At 31.0% G+C, this 20,216-nt stretch overlaps 1 protein-coding gene across 1 annotated transcript; it reads left to right on the forward strand.

Moving 5' to 3' along the window:
- The first annotated feature begins 955 nt into the window (after positions 1–955).
- LOC114743764 (protein NYNRIN-like) lies at positions 956–1,798 on the forward strand. The gene has a single exon (XM_028931985.1). The coding sequence runs from the start codon at positions 956–958 to the stop codon at positions 1,796–1,798; it is 843 nt and encodes a 280-aa protein (XP_028787818.1).
- The last annotated feature ends 18,418 nt before the right edge of the window (positions 1,799–20,216 follow it).

Below are 20,216 nucleotides of genomic sequence, written 5' to 3' on the forward strand. Positions count from 1 at the left end.
TGTCTTTGATAAGTGTTGCAGGACTGCTTTTGACGAATTGAAAGCCAAGCTTGTGTCTCCACCAATCTTAACATCTCCTGATTGGAACTTAGACTTTGAATTATCTTGTGATGCCTCCAATTCTACTGTGGGGGTGATGCTGGGACAAAGGGTAGAAAGACTATCAAGAGTTATTGCATATGCATCTAAGACATTAGATAAGTCACAAACCAACTATACCACCACCGAAAAAGAATTATATGCCATAGTTTTTGGTCTGGACAAATTTAGGCAATACCTATTGCATTCTAAAGTTGTTATTTTCACTGATCATGCTGCTGTAAGATTCTTGTTCAAAAAGCCCCAATCAAAGCCTAGGTTACTTAGATGGATGCTATTAATACAAGAATTTGATGTTGAAATAAAAGATAGGGCAGGGGCAGAGAACTTAGTTGCTGATCATTTGAGTAGGTTGCCTAATAATTCGAAAGGGATGGATGATTCAGATTTGATTTGTGATGCATTTCCTGATCATATGCTTTGTGCTATCACTGTTAAAGAGCCATGGTTTTCAAATTTAGTCAATTATTTAGTGGCTGATGTGGTTCCCCCATTCATGAATCAATTTCAGGTCCAGAAATTGAAAAGAGAAGCAAAATATTATGTATGGGATGCTCCACATTTGTGGAGATTGTGCAGTGATCAATTGATTCGGAAATGTGTTGCAGATGAGGATATTCCTTCCATATTAGAATTTTCTCATTCTTTGTCATGTGGTGGTCATTTTAGTGCAAGAAAAACTTCAAGAAAAATTTTGGATTCTGGTTTTTATTGGCCTTCTTTGTTCAGAGATGCTTATGAATTTTGTAAAAATTGTGATAAATGTCAGAAATTTGGTGGGATATCTAAAAAACAAGAAATGCCTCAACAACCCATGTTATTTTGTGAAATTTTTGATGTTTGGGGCATTGATTTCATGGGTCCATTCCCCCCATCACATGGTTTTTCCTATATTTTGCTAGCTGTTGATTATTTGTCCCGTTGGATTGAAGCTGTAGCTACTAGGAAAAATGATGCTCAAACAGTAGTGAAGTTTCTGAAATCTAATATATTTTGCAGATTTGGGATTCCTAGAGCTTTGGTTAGTGACCGTGGCACTCACTTTGCAAACAAACTTATGGAGACATTGCTGTCCAAGTATGGAGTCACGCACAAGATGGCAACACCTTATCATCCACAAACAAATGGTGCAGCCGAGGTATCCAATAGGGAAATTCAAGGTATTTTACAGAAAATTGTTAAACCAAATAGGAAAGATTGGAGTCTTAGATTAGATGAATCTTTGTGGGCTTATAGGACAGCTTATAAAACTCCTATTGGTATGTCTCCATTCAGAATAATCTATGGAAAGGCTTGTCATTTACCTGTTGAAATTGAACATAAAGCTTATTGGGCGGTAAAAGCTTGTAATATGAACTTAGAAGCTACAGATGAGGAAAGAAAATTGCAAATTCAGGAATTAGAAGAGTTGCGTTTAGAAGCTTATGAGAATTCCCGTTTGTATAAAGAAAGAACTAAAATTTTGCATGACAAAAGAATTTTGAGAAAGGTTTTTCAGGAAGGAGACAAGGTACTTCTTTACAAGGCAAGATTTACTTTCAAACAAGGGAAACTCCATACAAGATGGGATGGACCATTTGTGGTGCTCAAAGCCCATAATTTTGGAATGATAGAGATTCTGGATGAGCAAACTGGACATATTCACAAGGTCAATGGACACTTGCTGAAGCATTATCATGCCAATGACAAGCCACCATAATCAGATTGGTTGTCCTCTCTTCTCCCTCCCCTTTCTAATTTTGCACGGCCATTAGTATCACTGTGTTTTTCCATTACAGAACTTAAGTGTGGGGGGAATTGAGGATTTCTAAAAAAAAAAAAAAAAAAAGAAGAGAGCACAATAGAGTTCTGGTGCTGTTTTTTTTTTTTATTACTTTTCCCTTGCCTGCTGCTGGACACTAAATCACACATATGGAAGCACACACTCTCCTCAGTTCAATTCTGTTTCGCAACAGTGAATGTGCTCTCTTCCTTTTGTAGTACATTGAGGACAATGTCTGTTTTAAGTGTGGGGGAGTTTAATCTTTGATTCTTTCCTTGCCTAGCAATTTGACTCTGGGAATGAATCTGATTTGAGCTGTTAGTCTTTAATTTCTGTCAAGTAGTCAGGGATTTATCAATTTCGGTCTTCTGTGGAACTGATTAAATCCTTGCTGTAGTGACTTGACTTTGTAGTGAGCTGGAAGGCTGCTTACTTGTTTGTCATTCTGTCATGAAATTTAGTTGAGCTTTGAGTGCATTTCTTTGAATAATGTTAAAACTTGTTCAAGTGTGAAGTCCTTGCTAAATCAGCCTATTTCCGGAAAGTGTGTATCATAAATAACTCCTCTCATGCATTAAGTCCAAATCCTCATGCAATCTGTTTAGGGCAAGTGAATAAGGATGAGTAAACCAGTTGTGAGAATTTTGAGCCTTAATTCATTCCTAAATTTTGTGTGATACCATCTAGTTCGGTAACTTCCTAGAACTTGTCTCAACCCTTAATTCAAGACCACATGAGCTCCTGGAATTATGAAGATGATAAGGGTATTTCATTCAAAATCCTTCTGACCAAACAGCAGCCTACTTAAACCAATCCATTGCTTAACCCTTTGAGCCCTTCACTATTCTCTCAATTTCATCCATAATTGATGAACGCTGCACATAGCTGAATTGAATCTGAGTTGGTTGCTTTCCTTTTAATGGTTGTATATTCGTTGATAATGATCTGTGCATAACAGGGACTGATTATGATCCCTTTTACTCTTGCTACTGGATTGCTACCATATAGAAAAATATATATATATATATAGAGGAAAAAAAACAGAGGAAAAAGAAAGGATCCTGAAAAAAAAAACAAAAAAAAAAACAAAAAACAGAATATAAAAAAAAATGGAGAAATAAAAGGTTGATCGAGTGGCAAGAGTAAATGAGTCCTTTCATATTAATTGTTATATTCATTTAGTTGTATTGAATAACAAAATCTGATTTGTGCAAAAAGACTCTGAGCCTTAGATAGAACCATGATGCGTGTGCAGTATTCTATTAATCATTGGCATTTATTTCCATTTCCATCATTTGGCTTTTCCAACATTACAACCCTTGCAAAGACCCTTTGATTCACAAGACCTTGTAGCAAATAAGTGGTGGAGATGTAGGGTAGTTACAAGCTTATGGTGAAGCCTAAGCTAGATGGTCTTGAGAGAAATAACCTTGATCTTCGAGAATGAGGGAAACACTCTACCTTGAGAGAAACCTTATCTTCTATTTACTGTCCTTGGCTAAGCTGCATGATTGTGAATTGATCTTTTAGCATGTGAGTGTTATTCATTGATGACCTTTGAAGGAAGTGGTCGATGACTTCAAGTACTTCATTTCTTCGAACATGATTTAGCATCATTCATTTATAATGTGTTTAAAATTCAGCTTCAATCTGTTATTCTGTCCCAGGAGTGCCAGAACTTAAGTGTGGGGGAATTTGATAAATCATATTTTTATATACTTGGGATATATATTTTAGGCTATTTTAAGAAGTAGATTGAACTTTAATTCCATTAGTAAACAAATAAATTGTTGATGCACTTGAGTGAAAGAATTAAGCAGTTGTGATATTTTAATAATTCTTCTCATTAAATTTCACTATTGGATATTACTTCTGTCTTAATATTTTGAATTCAGGGGCAGAATTGTAATTTTGGAATGACAGAAACATTTTTCCCAGAAGAAAGGAAAAGGGAGTTCAAAGGAGATGAAATTCCATCACTAATAGAAACTAATTTCCATCACTAAAGGAAAGGGAATTCCACCGAAGGAGCTGAACTATAATTGCGGGAAAACGAAAATGAATTGAAGTAATCACTCCATGCCAGCTAAGACGGAACGGAAGAACAAAACGGAATAACAGAAAAAGAGTTCTTTATGGGGCAGAGAAGAGATATATATATTCTAGAGACAAGATCGAAGAGTGGTTGTTTTTCCGGAAGTCAGCAAGTGGAAATTGAGCTCCTATTCTTCCAACTGATCGGTATCCTCTGGAGTGGAAATCGCCGAACTTGAAAGCTTCCATGGAGATACTACATTCGAACATCAAAGAGGAGGCAATCACTATCATGCGTAGCTAAATCCACAAATTCTTCCAAGAGTAGAACTAAATCCGAGCTACTGGATTGAGAAGGGAGTTGTTTTCATCTATCTCTTTCAATTGCTCTGCTAGTCGTGGAGTATTTAGGAGAGAATTCAGTTGTATTCTGTTTTAGATGATTAGATGAATGCTATGTAATTGAACGCCGTAAAGACTCGGTAGTCCATTCTTGAATTAGTAGTTAATTAGATCCTTATTACAGTTCAGTGAAACTAAATATTGTGGTCTGATTAATTGATTCATTTGAATAGAAGTTCTATTTGATTAAGAATGTTGAGTCCTTTGCTCGTTCAGTACATTTAGCTCCAGATCAGATTAAGGCAATGAAGATGAAGTGAAACTCTTGGGGGAATTGATATTCTGATTGTATTTTTCTTGAGTTCCATCATACCGCTTGCATTTACATTCATCCTCATTTTAACACTGCACCTGAAAGTCAACAAAGAATTTTTCTTGTATTGATCTGAATGTGTTTCTTCTGCTATATGTTCTACAAGTAAATTGTGTTAATTTTACTTAGAAAGTGAGAGAGTTATTAGACCAAGTGATTCGACACTGAGGTTGCATCAGTATACTGCATACTCTTTCTTTATTATTTTTGATTGCCTATACGACTAAGGACAAATCAAGTTCCAACATCTAACTTTAAAGCCACACCCCTAGAAGTGTCAAGACCCTTGACTTGGTCAATACATCTCTTCAAATTGATTGTTCTAGTCTCTGATGCCTTTACATATCTAATGCTTTCTCTAATTTTGTGCACAACTTCACTTGCCACCTTTAAGCCCTCTTGAATGATGAGATTTAGGATGTGGGCACAACATCTAACATGGAAAAAATCTCCATTGCATTTCAAGGCATTATTCAAATTCAACCTCTCTTTTAATACTTTTTGCATAGCATGATTTGCTGAAGCATTGTTTACAGTAACAGAAAACACTTTATTGTCAATCCCCCATTCTACTAATAATTCATGCACCTTCTTAGCCAATTTTGTCCCAATGTGTGGAGGCCCCACGTGCGTGAATGCAAGTATCTTGCTATGAAGATTCCATTTCTCATCAACAAAATGAGCAGTTAAGCAAATATATCCTTTGGATGTTATTGTTAAAAATTAGACTTAAATAAGAGTTAGAAGTTAAAAATTAGATCTGGTCTTAAATATAAGACTTCAATGCAATTTATCTCTCAAATTCATAATATTTTCTTTAAAATATCCTTATTGATTGTAAGGAGTTCTTACAAAAGGATTATTCCAATATACATGATTAAAGAGGATAGTTTAGAAAAATCAACACATATATATTACAATTAATTAACTTAATTAATTTTTTTAATCTCTTAAATTACTTATCTAATTCTAAGACCAGGTCCATCAAGAGCAAAATTGACTCCCTTATTCTGTATATAGTATTAAATTTGCTTGTCAAATTTTGTTTTGCAACATATCTCAATAGAAGGTAATGAATGTTTTCAATTTTGAAATAATAATTTTTGGGTTAATATAAATTTTGGTTCTTGAAATTTGAGTTGCTTTTGGCCTCAAATTTTAAACCCATAGTTTTAATCCCTAGAATTTAGTTTGTCTTCAAACATTAGTCCCTAAAAGTGTAACAGTGTTAACATTTGCTAATTGTTGTCAACTGTGTTAAAGTGGTGATATGAAGTCACTCGATGGTATATAGCTAGATTTTGTGCAGGTAACATAAGAAAGAAAAAAGAACGGGTCCTCAAAATGCAATTATTAATTTAACCCTCTTTTTTCCCTTGCTCGTTTGAGGAGTTGGTCATGTTTTGAGAACTCATCCCTTTCTATATAACTGTTTTGTTATTTAAAAAAAATCCAGCTAGTTGTCATTTGGTGAATTCACATCATCATTTTAATACGGTTTATGATATTTCAGCAGATTTTAATACTAATAAATCTTCAAGGACAAATGTTTTAAAACAGACTAAATTTCAGAGACTAAAACCATACGGGTTAGAAATTTGAGAGACTAAAACCAAAATTGGCTCAAATTTCTGAGATAAAAAGTTATATTAACCATAATTTTGTAAGAAAATTTTGTTTTGGTGAGGGGAACATTCATTATCATAACCGTAGTGATTACCGTTGTAAATAGTGAATTCTCAATAAAAAGAAATTAAAAATGGAATTCTCAATAGAATTGCTTGACCAAAATAAGAATTTTAAATTTAAACCAGAAGGACAAGCGACTTGCCGCAAAGCACTTTGTGAATGACTTTGCTACTTCAAGCAATAGAAGTACCATTATTCCACCAAGACATTTGAATTTTGTGTTGGAAGTGATTCATGAGTTACAATAAATGTCCCCCCCAGCACATATATATGCTAGGTTTATAGATATATATATATATATGTATATAAAACTTTTGTTGACAATAATTTAATGGATCTTTTTATTGTGAAAGCATAGCAATTTATGTTTTCTGTTTCGCATAGTAATGTTTTTCATATCATCGTCAAATTAATGTAATGGATAAAATTAATATAATCATGTTTATAGTAAGATTTCGTTCTCTTTTTTCTCTTGTTTAATATTTAGCTTCCCGTTAGGATGATTTGAATTTTAAAGACATCTACTCGGACTTCGTCTTTGAATTGTGCAATAGATTATTTTTCAAATGACTCTTTCTATGAAAAAATGATTTTTTTTTTAATATTCACTTGTTGGAGTCAGCAGTTTTCTTGTATAAATCAATATATAGAGCACAATTCATATTACATCGCATTATTTTAAACTTATAATTAATGTCACTCATTGTATTCTTTAAATTCAATGTAATACTTAGATGGCAGGGAAAAAAATTTCAAATTAATGCTTACGGTCCCACCTAATAATCAAGTACTCCCTCCAGTTCCATAGTATAATTAAAAAGTAGGTTAGAAGAAAATTATGATTCAAAATATAAGATATTATCAGGATAATTAATGTAATTTTTTTATTTTTATTCTTATTAAATATAGGAGAGAGATGAGAAATATGAGAGATAATAAAAGTGTACCATTAAAAGTAATTTTATTATTTTTTTAGGCATAAAATTGAAAAAAAAAATCATTTCATGACTAAAATTCTATTTAGTAGTATATGAGAACAATTAACCAACTTTTCATATCATGAACTGGAGGGAGTAGAAGCTTATACATAAATCACAAGAGCATAATTCAAACAACACGTTTAATTATACTCTAATTTTTGGAGATGTAAGATTATCTCTTTTAATTTCTAGAGAACTTATTTAGTAAAAATGCTAGTCTTATAGGACTTAAGAATGAAAAGACCAGCCCATTTAAGCCCGCCTATACTTTTATTATTATCAATATATTTATATAATTATGGATCAATTTTTTATGGACAAGTCTTAAACTTAAGCAAGATAATTGAAAAGAATTAGATATCTTGGATTAGGATAAGAACGATTAAAATCAATTTTCAATTCTTTTAACAATGCTAGCTGATATTTATAGCATTTCAGTCATTATGGTAGCTAGTAAATCTTCTTTTATCATCGATTCACATGTCTTAACAAAGTACAAAAATTTCTTATTCTAACAAATGTTCATGCTCTCATTTATACTTATAACTATTGCGTAATTTTACTTTAGATAAGGGTGATGAAGACAAAAACTTGATATTTTTATCATTGAAGAAGAGCAAACGTATAGTAAAGAACAATCAAATATTGTTGATCTTGATCATAATAAGGAGAATGAAAATATGTTAATATTGTTAATCTTTAGTTGCTTGGTTTTAATCTTTTTACTTTCTCTGTTGCATTTGGTTTTGGCTTTTTTTTTTTTGGGGGTTTGGACAATAGATTATTGGCATTTAATGTTTTTTCCATACGTCATTAGCTAGTTTCTTTTATTAATATTTTTAATTTGAATAAAAAAATTTAGAAGTTTTATTGATTTATTTTTTATTTCAAAATAATTAAAAATAATTTAAATTTTTAAAAAATAATATTAAAAGGCTGGCTCTTTTAGACCTTGAACCTACATACCCAAGGGTCGAGTTTTAATAATTACATAATTTCAAGGTATCTGGCATGTGAGTTTTAAAGGGCTGGGGCTTTACACCCTAACCCTTATTTACAGCTTTACCAAATATTCAAGCAATGTTGAAAAACATGGACATATGCTTGTTTTGTAAGGAGGTGTTTAGGAAGCATTGGAAGCACTTTAAAAAATTATTTTTATCTAAGTTGAAATAAAACTCTTCTCACATATTTATTTTGAATCATGTAAAATTAGTTTTAAAGTCATAATTTAGTTTTCATTCAAACACTCTTTAAATTTAGAAATATATTTCTATTGTGATAGGTATCCCGCATGGAGTGTGGAAAATTTGACATAATTGCTTTCATCGTCCTCATCCAATATCATGACTTTTTCTATGGATTCCAATTTTATTTATATTTCTTGTTAAAAATCATGAGTTTTTTTTTTTTTAAATTTCTAGCTTGACTAACAACTTTATGACCGTATTTAGGGGGCAGAAAACTTTTCACCCAAATATCACCATCACGTGGAAAATCAGAGACATTTGTTTAACTTTTTTGGGCCTTTTCAAAGTGATAATTGAACCTTTTGAGTATTATATAATTTCTAACTTACTCTATTTTGTAGGTCTAGACGTCTCTTTCTTGAAGGTCGAGTATTCTACACACGACTTGGAAAGCTTGGCATATTATTTATATTCTCTTCGTTGTCTGGTGTCATAAAGTCTTGTGCCCCCAAGTTTTACACAATATTATGGTCCCTTTGTAACATAAATTGTTGAGGGTCACATCTTGCACGCCTCAAGTTTTCCACCAAAGTATACGTAGGTAATATAAAATATATATATATATAATATTTTCTCCAAGCATACATAGTACATCATTATGAGCCTTACATTATTAGGAAGCCTGTGAGATTTATAAATTGAAGTGGATTTTCCTCTTAATATGTTAGTCTTTTAAGATTAAGCTCATCACATGTATGAAAAAATATAATATATATAATTATATAAAGCATATATTTATATGTGCGCTTTATATATATAATTTTTACTTTTTTTGAGAATAATCTGAAAGATTTGTAATGTAAGATTTCAAGTTCATTCCATAAATGAATCCTTTCATTATCCATGTAGCCACTTATGTTTTCTGTTTAGCATGGTAATATTTTTCATATCATTGTCAAATTAGATTAATTGATAAAATTATTGTCTGTGGTAAGATTTTTTTCTCTTTTTCTCTTCTTTAACTTTTCGCCATACGTTAGGAAAGGATGATTTGAATCTTAAAATCATTCATCCAGAAGATTCATCTTTTGAATTGAGTAATAATATATTATTATTCTCAAAATTACCCTTTCTATAATAAAATCAATTGTTTGTTGTAATATTCACTCGTTGGACTTAGCAGTTTTAATTTATTGGGTAAATCGATACAACACAATTCGTATTACGTCGCATTATTTAAAAATTATAAATAGTGTCACTACTCATTTCTTTAAATTCAATGTAATTAATACTTAAGGTCTTACTCAAATAATCAAGTAGAAACCTATGCAAAAAGCACACAAGAGCATAATTCACACAAAGTTTCATTTTGCTCTAATTTTTGGAGATGTATCATTATCTCTCTTTTAATTTTTTTTTTTTCATTTTAATTTGTGGAGAACTTATCCAATAAAGGGATATATTCTGTAAAATATAGGATATATAAAGGAATTAGAGGTATAGTCATTTGCTTCCATAGTCATTAGTCAAAGTTATAATTAACTTTGATGGATCTAATTTAATTCTATTTGGGGTCAACTTTATCATTAATCAATGTGGAAAATGTGACGTAGCTATTTTAATTGTCATCATCCAATATCATGACCTTTTTATGCGATACAAGAGGGAAATTACCAGATTCCAATTTCATTTATATTTATTGTTGAAAGTTATGATTTTTTCCCCATATATTTTTATCTTGGCTTACAAGCGGCTTTGATGAGCATATTTAAGGGAGAAAAGTTTTCAACCAAATATCACTGTCATGCGGAAAATTAGAGATACTTGTTTAACGTTTTAGTCTTCTGAAGGTACTAATAAAAATTTTAAATACTTTGTCTTTCTATTTTAGTTTCTAACTTATTTTACAGGTCAAGATGTCTCTTTCTTAAGGATGAGTATTTTTTTTTTTAATAAGAGAAAAGTTTTGGTGAGTTGGATTTGAACTTACTAAGAACAAAACATGCCTCTTGACTCATATATTTATGAGTGTCATAAATTCTCGTGCCCCCAAGTTTTATGGAATATTATGGCTCCTTTGTAACTTATTTTATGCAGCTTCCCTCCAAAATATGAAAATTGGCTAAGGAGTCAATTTTTATTCTAAACATAAAACTCTAATGTACTTTATTTTTTATATTTATTATTTTTTAGATTAATTTATCTAACTTATAAATTAATATATATAATCTAATATTTCACAAAAAGTATTTTAGAAAAATCATCTTATATTTATTATATTTAATTAATTTATTAACTTTCTTAATGTATTCAATTTCCAAATGAACTAATTTCCAAATGAACTACAGCGCCATCTTGGAGGCCACAAGCTTTCCGCCAAATGTTGCTATATAAATGTGGAAAACTAGAGACGTTTATCTCCGTTCGTCATTGCTTAAAAGTAGTTGTAGGTTTTTCCATGCATTTTAATTTCAAGAGATATTATAATCCATTTCTAACTTGACTTAAAATTATTTAAGTCTATTTTTTGTTGGGATGAGTATTGTGTGGGTAATATGGAAGACTTCGTGTGTTTCTTTCCACCGGCGCAAATGCTAATTATATTTTTTTCAAATGTGAATGCACATTCCAGAAAACATGTGAATTGGAGACAATTATTTTCCATGTCGCTGTCAAATGTGAATGCTTTTTCCAAAGTCCAATAACTTCTTAATTTCCACCTCTGTTTAGCTAAGGAGTATTTTGCACGTCTAGATGTTTTTCAATTGTGGCTGAAAATTCATTTGAGTTCTTTTTTATTCTTTAACAAAAGATTACAAATTAAATGTAATTGTTCGAATTGACGAAAACATTTGGTTTCACATTTGAATTGTCATTCACGCCGAGTTATCTTCAGTGGCGTTGAATATTGATTTTGGCAAAGGACTTCCCAGTAGATTCTGGGAAACATGGGACGCGAAAATGTTGTTTAGATTTTTTGGCTCATTTAATTTTAAGATCGGGCTTACAAAATAAATCATAAAAAAATGTTACTCCTCCTGTCCTAAATATAATACCATTATACTAGTGTGTGTAAGGGTCTTATATTTAGGACTGGAGGAGTATTAATCTTCTAAATTTTGGCAAAAATTCAGTTAATCTCTCAAGTTTAAAAATGTAGTTTTTGTTCCTGTATGTTAACAAAATTAGTTTCATTTAACAGCGAATTCTACTCAACGAACTTAAATGATCACTCCAAATTTAAATGCTAGCAAAACGCGTTGCAATTTTTAATCTTTTAATATAATTATTTTTATAAATGATAAAATGTTTAATATTTTAGTATTTTTCATATTTGTCAAACATCTAATCATTCAAATGCTTAAATTTAAAGATATAAAAGTTTTAGGTTACAGAATTAAAATTTAAAGCATAACTTGTCAACATTTAATTGTAAAGTCATCATTTAAATTTGTTAATAAAGAAAAAATAAATATTTAATTAAGAGAAAGAAACCCATAGATACCAAATTAAAAATTAAAAAGAAGAATAGGTACATCCAATATGGTTTTTATTATTTTTTATTTTTATCTCTATTTAACATATACACATTTCAAAGAAATAATTATCTACACTATAATAAATGAAAGACAAAATAGTATATTCATACTAAAAATATAATGGGATAGTTTATAAATAGGATCAAGAAAAACCTTCTATCTCTACCTTATAAATAGAATCAGAGTAGTATGTAACATCAGTTTTATTACGTCTTTAAAAAAAATTACGAACGAAATTGTTGGAAATGAAAGTATGTCATTTCACATTTGAATTGTTATTCACGCCAAATTGTGTGGGACGATGGTATAGACTTTGGCCAAGAATCTCCCCCTACATTGCAGAAAACATGTGAATTGGAGACAATTGTTTTCCATGTCGCTGTCAAATGTGAATGTTTCTTCCAAAGTCCATTAACTTCTTGACTTCCAGCTCTATCTAGCTTAGGAGTATTTTGCACGTCTAGATGTTTTTCAATTGAGGCTGAAAATTCGTTTAAGTTCTTTTTTTTTCCTTTAACAAAAGATTAAAAATTAAATGTAATTGTTCAAATTAATGAAAACATTTTGTTTCATATTTTAATTACCACGTTATAAGGGACTAACTTTTTCCGTTATATCCAATCTTGTTGGTGTGTGGATATTAATTTTGAGCCTCATAAACTAAAAGCTCACAGTTCATCTATTTTGGACTAGTGTTATGCCCCAAACTTTGCTTCTTCTTTTTTTTTTTGGTACTAGAAACTTTGCATCTATTAACTGTTTTAAAACAAATAGGAATTGGGTTTAGTAGTTACAACATATTGAACTAATGTTTGAATTTTCATTGGAAGAGTTGTTTGTATTTGATATCCAATAATGTCTCAACTCATCACAAAAATGTAATATATAAATTGTCAATAGTTTTCGTGATAGTTATTAATTCTTACACTTTAAATTGTTAATGACTGCTATTTCAATTATGAATGCAAAATTTAAAAAAAAAATGAAGATAATTTGGCAATTAAACAAATGGAATATCTTGCAATGAGGTCCTTTAAGATTTCAGAATAATTTGATGATTTCAAGTAACCTTTTTGTATTTAATTCTCCTGGGTGGGAGCTAATTGCAATTTTTCCCAAAACTAAACATTCAGGAAAAAAGGGATTTTTGCAGCTTGCATCCATAGATTCGTCATTTGTGGACCTATCCATGAGCGTGGGCCTGAGAAATAACACGTCGCAGTGCATGTGTTTTGGGCTGACGTTATGCCCCAAACTCTACTTCTGTATTTTTTTTGTTTTGTTTTTGAGACAAGAAGCTCTACTTCAATTGAATATTTTAAAGACCTTTCTCTTTTTCTCTCAAATATACTATCACCAAGAGCGGAAAAAACAAGAAGAAAAAAAATCAAAAGAGATTGGGTCTAACAGAAATGATTAGTCTCTCACAATATATATTGAACCAATGTTCGAATCTATGTTAGGGAAAATACTCATATTTAGTCTATTTTTTGTTGGGATGAGTATTGTGGGTAATATGGAAGACTTCGTTTGTTTCTTTCCACCGCTGTCAAATGTGAATGCTTTTTCCAAAGCCCAATAACTTCTTAATTTCCATCTCTGTCTAGCTAAGGAGTATTTTGCACGTCTAGATGTTTTTCCATTGTGGCTGAAAATTCATTTGAGTTCTTTTTTATTCTTTAACAAAAGATTACAAATTAAATGTAATTGTTCGAATTGACGAAAACATTTTGTTTCACATTTGAATTGTCATTCACGCCGAGTTATCTTCAGTGGCGTTGAATATTGATTTTGGCAAAGGACTTCCCAGTAGATTCTAGGAAACATGGGACACGAAAATATTGTTTAGATTTTTTGGCTCATTTAATTTTAAGATCGGGCTTACAAAATAAATCATAAAAAAATATTACTCCTCTTGTCCTAAATATAAGACCATTATACTAGTGTGTATAATGATCTTATATTTAGAACCGGAGGAGTAATTTATACGTTTAATCTTCTAAATTTTGACAAAAATTCAGTTAATCTCTCAAGTTTAAAAATGTAGTTTTAGTTCCTGTATGTTAACAAAATTAGTTTCATTTAACAGCGAATTCTACTCAACGAATTTAAATGATCACGCCAAATTTAAATGCTAGCAAAACGCGTTGCAATTTTTAATCTTTTAATATAATTATTTTTATAAATGATTAAATGTTTAATATTTTAGTATTTTTCATATTTGTCAAACATCTAATCATTCAAATGCTTAAATTTAAAGATATAAAAGTTTTAGGTTACAGAATTAAAATTTAAAGCATAACTTGTCAACATTTAATTGCAAAGTCATCATTTAAATTTGTTAATAAAGCAAAACTAAATATTTAATTAAGAGAAAGAAACCCATAGATACCAAATTAAAAATTAAAAAGAAGTATAAGTACATCCAATTTATTATTTTTTATTTTTATCCCTATTTAATATATACACATTTTTAAAAAAATAATTATCTACACTATAATAAATAAAAGACAAAATAGTATATTCATACTAAAAATATAATGGGGTAATTTATAAATAGGATAAAAAAAAACCTTCTATCTCTACTTTATAAATAGGATCAGAGTAGTATATAACATCAGTTTTATTACGTCTTTAAAAAAATTACAAACGAAATTGTTGGAAATGAAAGTATGTCATTTCACATTTGAATTGTTATTCACACCAAATTGTCTGGGACGATGGTATAGACTTTGGCCGAGAATCTCCCCTTACATTCCAGAAAACATGTGAATTGGAGACAATTGTTTTCCATGTCGCTGTCAAATGTGAATGTTTCTTCCAAAGTCCATTAACTTCTTGACTTCCAGCTCTATCTAGCTTAGGACTATTTTGCATGTCTAGATGTTTTTCAATTGAGGCTGAAAATTCGTTTGAGTTCTTTTTTTTCCTTTAACAAAAGATTAAAAATTAAATGTAATTGTTCAAATTGATGAAAACATTTTGTTTCATATTTTAATTGTCACGTTATAAGGGATTAACTCTTTCTGTTATATCTAATCTTGTTGGTTTGTGGATATCGATTTTGAGCCTCATAAACTAAAACCTCACAGTTCATCTGTTTTGGACTAGTGTTATGCCCCAAACTTTGCTTCTTTTCTTCTTCTTTTTTTTTTGGGACTAGAAACTTTGCGTCTATTAACTGTTTTAAAACAAATAGGAATTGGGTTTAGTAGTTACAACATATTGAACTAATGTTTGAATTTTCATTGGAAGAGGTGCCTGTATTTGATATCTGATAATGTCTCAGCTCATCACAAAAATGTAACACTCCTCCGGTTATTATATAAGACTCATTTAACTAATTTGATTAGATTAAGGAAGTTAGGTAAATTAGTTAATTATAAGAAAAGTGATACATTTTTCCTAAAATACCATAGTCATCCTTCTTAATATCCCCCCTCTCTCTTATACTTAATTATAGTTGAAGGAGTATCCATAGGGGTAATTTAGAGAAAATTGATAAATATGAGGAATGAGTCTTATATTTAGGACCAAAACTAACTCAAGGATTGAGTCCTATATTAAGGACCAGAGGAGTATATAAATTGTCAATAGCTTTCGCGATAGTTATTAATTCTTACACCTTAAATTGTTAATGACTGCTCTTTCAATTGTTAATGCAAAATTTTAAAAAAAGAAGACAATTTGGCAATTAAACAAATGGACTATCTTGCAATGAGGTCACTTGAGAGTTCAAAATAATTTGATGATTTCAAGTTACTTTTTTATATTTAATTCTCTTGGTAGGAGCTAATTGCAATTTTTCCCAAAACTAAACATTCAGAAAAAAGGGATTTTTGCAGCTTGCATCCATAGATTCGTCATTTGTGGACCCATCCATGAGCGTGGGCCTGAGAAACTAACATGTCGCAGTGCATGTGTTTTGGGCTGGTGTTTTGCCCCAAACTCTACTTCTGTATTTTTTTTTTTGGACAAGAAGCTCTACTTCAATTGAATATTTTAAAGACCTTTTTTTTCTCTCTCAAATATACCATCATCAAGAGCGGAAAAAAAGAAGAAGAAAAAAAAAAAGAGATTGGGTTTAACAGAAAGGATTAGTTTCTCACAATATATATTGAACCAATGTTCGAATCTACGTTGGGGAAAATACTCATATTTAGTGCTAATAGTATCTCAAATAAGGTCACTTCCAATATAAAAATACTTATATGTTAAAAAAGAAAAAACAGGTGTGGGGGAGGAATTCTCTACCGAGAACCGAGGAAAGCATGTTGCAATTTGATTTTGTGATGGATTGTTCCATCGACGCCATGAACATGACAAAATTTACGGTTAACAACATTGGTCGTATGGACATAACCTAACCAAGTTACTGTGCCTATGGTAAGGGACTGAATTAAAAAGAGAATGAGCATAGACACCAATTCAAGGGACATGACCCTGCGTTCAAAAGCAACTACATAAACAGAGCGATTCGGTGGCAGTATTTCTCGGCCAACTCAAAACAATGGTTATTTAAAATTTTTTAGTGTTTAGCACATATTCATCTCCAAGTTACAATTATTATAAATTGATAGATTCTATATATTTGAAATGGTCAAGATTTGTATCGTTTGTTCATTCTGAGCTTTAACGTTGTTGTGTATCTGTTTGGAATGAGGGAAATAAAGGAAATGAGAGAGGAAGAAAAGTTTTAATGAGTTCAATTTAAAAAATTGGAGAAATGAGTTAAAAACTTTAAATTAATTTTGTTTGCTTTTTAATCTTACATTTTTTCATCAAAATTTTTCCATTTAATTTCTGTAGCATGACATAAATGGAATAAAGTAACTTGAAGATACCAAATAAAACTTAATGGTCCAAATGACTCCCTTTTCTAATGTAAAACCTCAGCTAAAGTTTCTCTGAATTTACTACCTCTAATCTTTAATATAAGATATCATTTGACTTTTTATTTTGGTCCTAAATATAAGATTTAATTCACTATATCTCTCATATTTATCTATTTTTTTCTTAAAGTAGTCATTGTAATAATGTTAATTATAGCCAATACACTGATTAGCAAGAATATTTCAAAAAAGATAATATATATTCATTACAAATAACTAACTTAATTAGTTTCTTTAATCTACTCAAATTGGTCAAATATCTTTTATATTAAAGATTAGAGGTAGTAACATGACATGGACATCACATCATTATTACTAGCTGGACTACTATGAGAACGTAAACGGATAGTGGATTTTGTTAAGTCAGAGTCAAGTGTATCATCCAATACAACAGTCTCATTGGAAAATAGAGAAGGTTTTGGAGGCATTTCAAAACTTTCGACTTCATCTACTTCTACCATTTCTATTACTTTATTCATCGAATGTGATTTGTTGGCTTTTATTGTATATACTATAGTGCCTTTATGAACATCTTTGTTAAATTTTCTTCCTTCAAGGTACTGTTAGTCACTAAATGTAAATACTTTTCCTAGCAAAAAATTTAAACCGTGATTTCTCACATTACGAGAGATTGGCTCTTTTCTAGCAAACTGAACACTCCTACGGCGGAGCCGAAGAGTTTTGTCAATGAAAACCAAACTCAACCACCACAATATTTGAGCAGGGGTTGGTTTAGCTATTTGGTTTGGGCATTTGGATTGGGCTTAGCTTTAGCTTCGCGTTCTCTGTGGCCTAAAAAGGAAATTGGTTTTGAGATGCAAGATGAACCTTCATCTTTTTGGTTCGTGGATTCCATAGAATCAAGCTGGCCTCCCCAGCTTTATCTCCTCTGTAAACTCTATAGAGACAAAAAATCCCATTACATTGACCATAAACGAATATGTATTCCACATCCTTCTCAGGAAACGGCACTTCTATATCAGCTAGCGGCGTCGGTTTTTGGTCATTGAATCAGACCATTCAAATTGTCCAGTTATATGGATTAGTGATCCGTGCATACCAAGATTTCGCCACGAATTTGCATTGAAGTAGGGATTTCATAGGAAGCCTCATCGATATCTCCTCCAAATTTCTTCAGGAAGGTCGATGCTAAACATTTTCCTTTCCTCTGAACTTGGCTGGGTTTGTTAGGTTTCCCTGAGGTAGTTCTTCCTCTTCTTAATTCACCTCACCGAAACACCGAAGAAAAAGAATGCGGAGATGCACACACATATCTAGATATACACAACCAAACAAGGAGAGTTGGAATCGAACCACTCTTTTTTGATGAATCAAATTCGGAGATTCAAAGTGTCAGAATATATATAAATAGTTTTCCAATATGATACTTTTCCAAAACAAATTCTAACAATTAATTTCAATTTTATCCCAATTTTTGTATCAATCAATATTATTATGTGTGTCTATGTATAATTTAATTTTCAAATATTTATTACTATTCTGTTTATTGTTGATGTCCTATCAAGTATCAACCTTAATATTTTCTAGTGTTTATCTTTCCTCTTTTATCTTTATATAAAAGGAAGATAATTCAGCCCATTTTATTAGTGTTCTAAAGGCCAATAGCAAGCAACTTTTTTATTAGCATACTATAAAGGGAAGAGGGAAAAAACTAGAATCCTAAAAAATATTATTATATAAAGATAAAATAGAAAAGATTGAAAAAAAAAATTTAATATGCAAATCCCTCTAATTCATCTGATTATTAACAGTATAAAGTTGTTTACTGTTAAATTGATCAATTTATTATTTGATTGAATGTGCTTAATAATATGTGTTGAGTGTTCAGAACTTTGTACCATACTTGGTTATATTTATATATATATATATATATATACAATTTTTGTTGGCAAAAAAAAAAAGATTAGTGTATTATCTCATCTGAGATCAGATCAAAACAGTAAAAAGAGAATCGGTCAAAAAAAAAAAGGGCTTAGACCAGCAAACATTGAAAGTTGGGCAGTTTTTTTTTGGGTTGAAACAAGTTGGACAGTGTTTTGATTAACACTAATTTTTGTTTTTGGGGGGAAAAAGGCTTCTCTAATACTAACGGGGTTGGATCTAGCGGAAAGAGCTAGTTTCTCACAACGTGATGAATCAAGACTTAAATCCCCACTGAGAGAGGTACCCACATTTAGTGCCTGACAGTACCTCGAATAGGATTGCCTGTAATAGAAGAATACCTATGCTTTAGCAAAAAAATGCTTCTCTAATGTTATTTATGAAGTATTTTTAATATATTTTATCAGAATTAATGAAAAAGATTAATACAAATTGTGGTCCCTCAATTTTAGGCAAACTTTAGCATTGGTCTCTGAAATTTCAAATACATGATATTAGTCTCTAAAATTTTGGCCGTTATAAAACGTTAGTTTCTGGTGCCTTCACACCATTAATTTCATCTGAAATGACACTAACACCGTTAACTTGATGAGATGGACTCATAAGTTAGCACATGTATGGATCTCATCTAGGGGGAAAAAAAAAGAAAAAGAAAAGAAAATGAATGGGTTTAAAAAGCGCATTGTAGAGAAATAAAAACACGCAGTGCCAGCCTGAGAGAGGAAAGCAAAAGGGAATCATCAACTAGAAGCTTTGGGGAGCTCGCAACAAGTGTCCCTTTGCTGGCAAATCTTTTAGACTAGGAGAACTTACATGTCACATTACTAAGTTTTTCATGTGAATGTAGATTGAACTTCTATAATACAGTCAGTCTCTAATTAAAAATGTCAAGGCATATTTGATTTTATGTTTCAAATTAAAATATGCTTCCATCGTAACATGATTTTACTTCAAATCCAGCCCACTCTTAGTTGGCAAGTCAATCTAATTCTTGTAGTGAAAAAAAAAACTACGAATCCAATAAAAAGGTGATTCGGCTAGAGACATTTAAAAACCAGCAGAACCAATACTATTTGGTGCATCACTTTTGGAACGTTATGTTGGAAATCATGGTCTGCGCACAATAGAAGGCAATTTGCCAAGGAAGATATACAACCGCATAGATTGGTTAATGAAGTGCTGTCACTTTCCCAGCATATCATGCAGGCTGCAGAATTTCGTAAACAGTTGGCTTTGTAATTCTCTCTTCTGTAAAACTCGAACTTTTGATGTAACTTTTCCCCTTTTAAAATATTCCAGTAATATACATTTTCATTCCAGAAAGAAAGAAAGAAAGAAAAAGGTAGGCAAGAGGGGAAATGTTTTATCCTCTTCAATATCCTTTTATTAGCATCATTTCATGATGCGTCTCATT

This window comes from Neltuma alba, unplaced genomic scaffold (assembly GCF_004799145.2).
Source record: "Neltuma alba isolate B1F8T4 unplaced genomic scaffold, ASM479914v2 tig00004124_pilon, whole genome shotgun sequence".
Lineage (NCBI taxonomy): Eukaryota > Viridiplantae > Streptophyta > Magnoliopsida > Fabales > Fabaceae > Neltuma > Neltuma alba.

Coding starts and splice junctions, on each gene's coding strand:
- LOC114743764 (XM_028931985.1), top strand. CDS start 956: ATGGGTCCATTCCCCCCATCACATGGTTTTTCCTATATTTTGCTAGCT.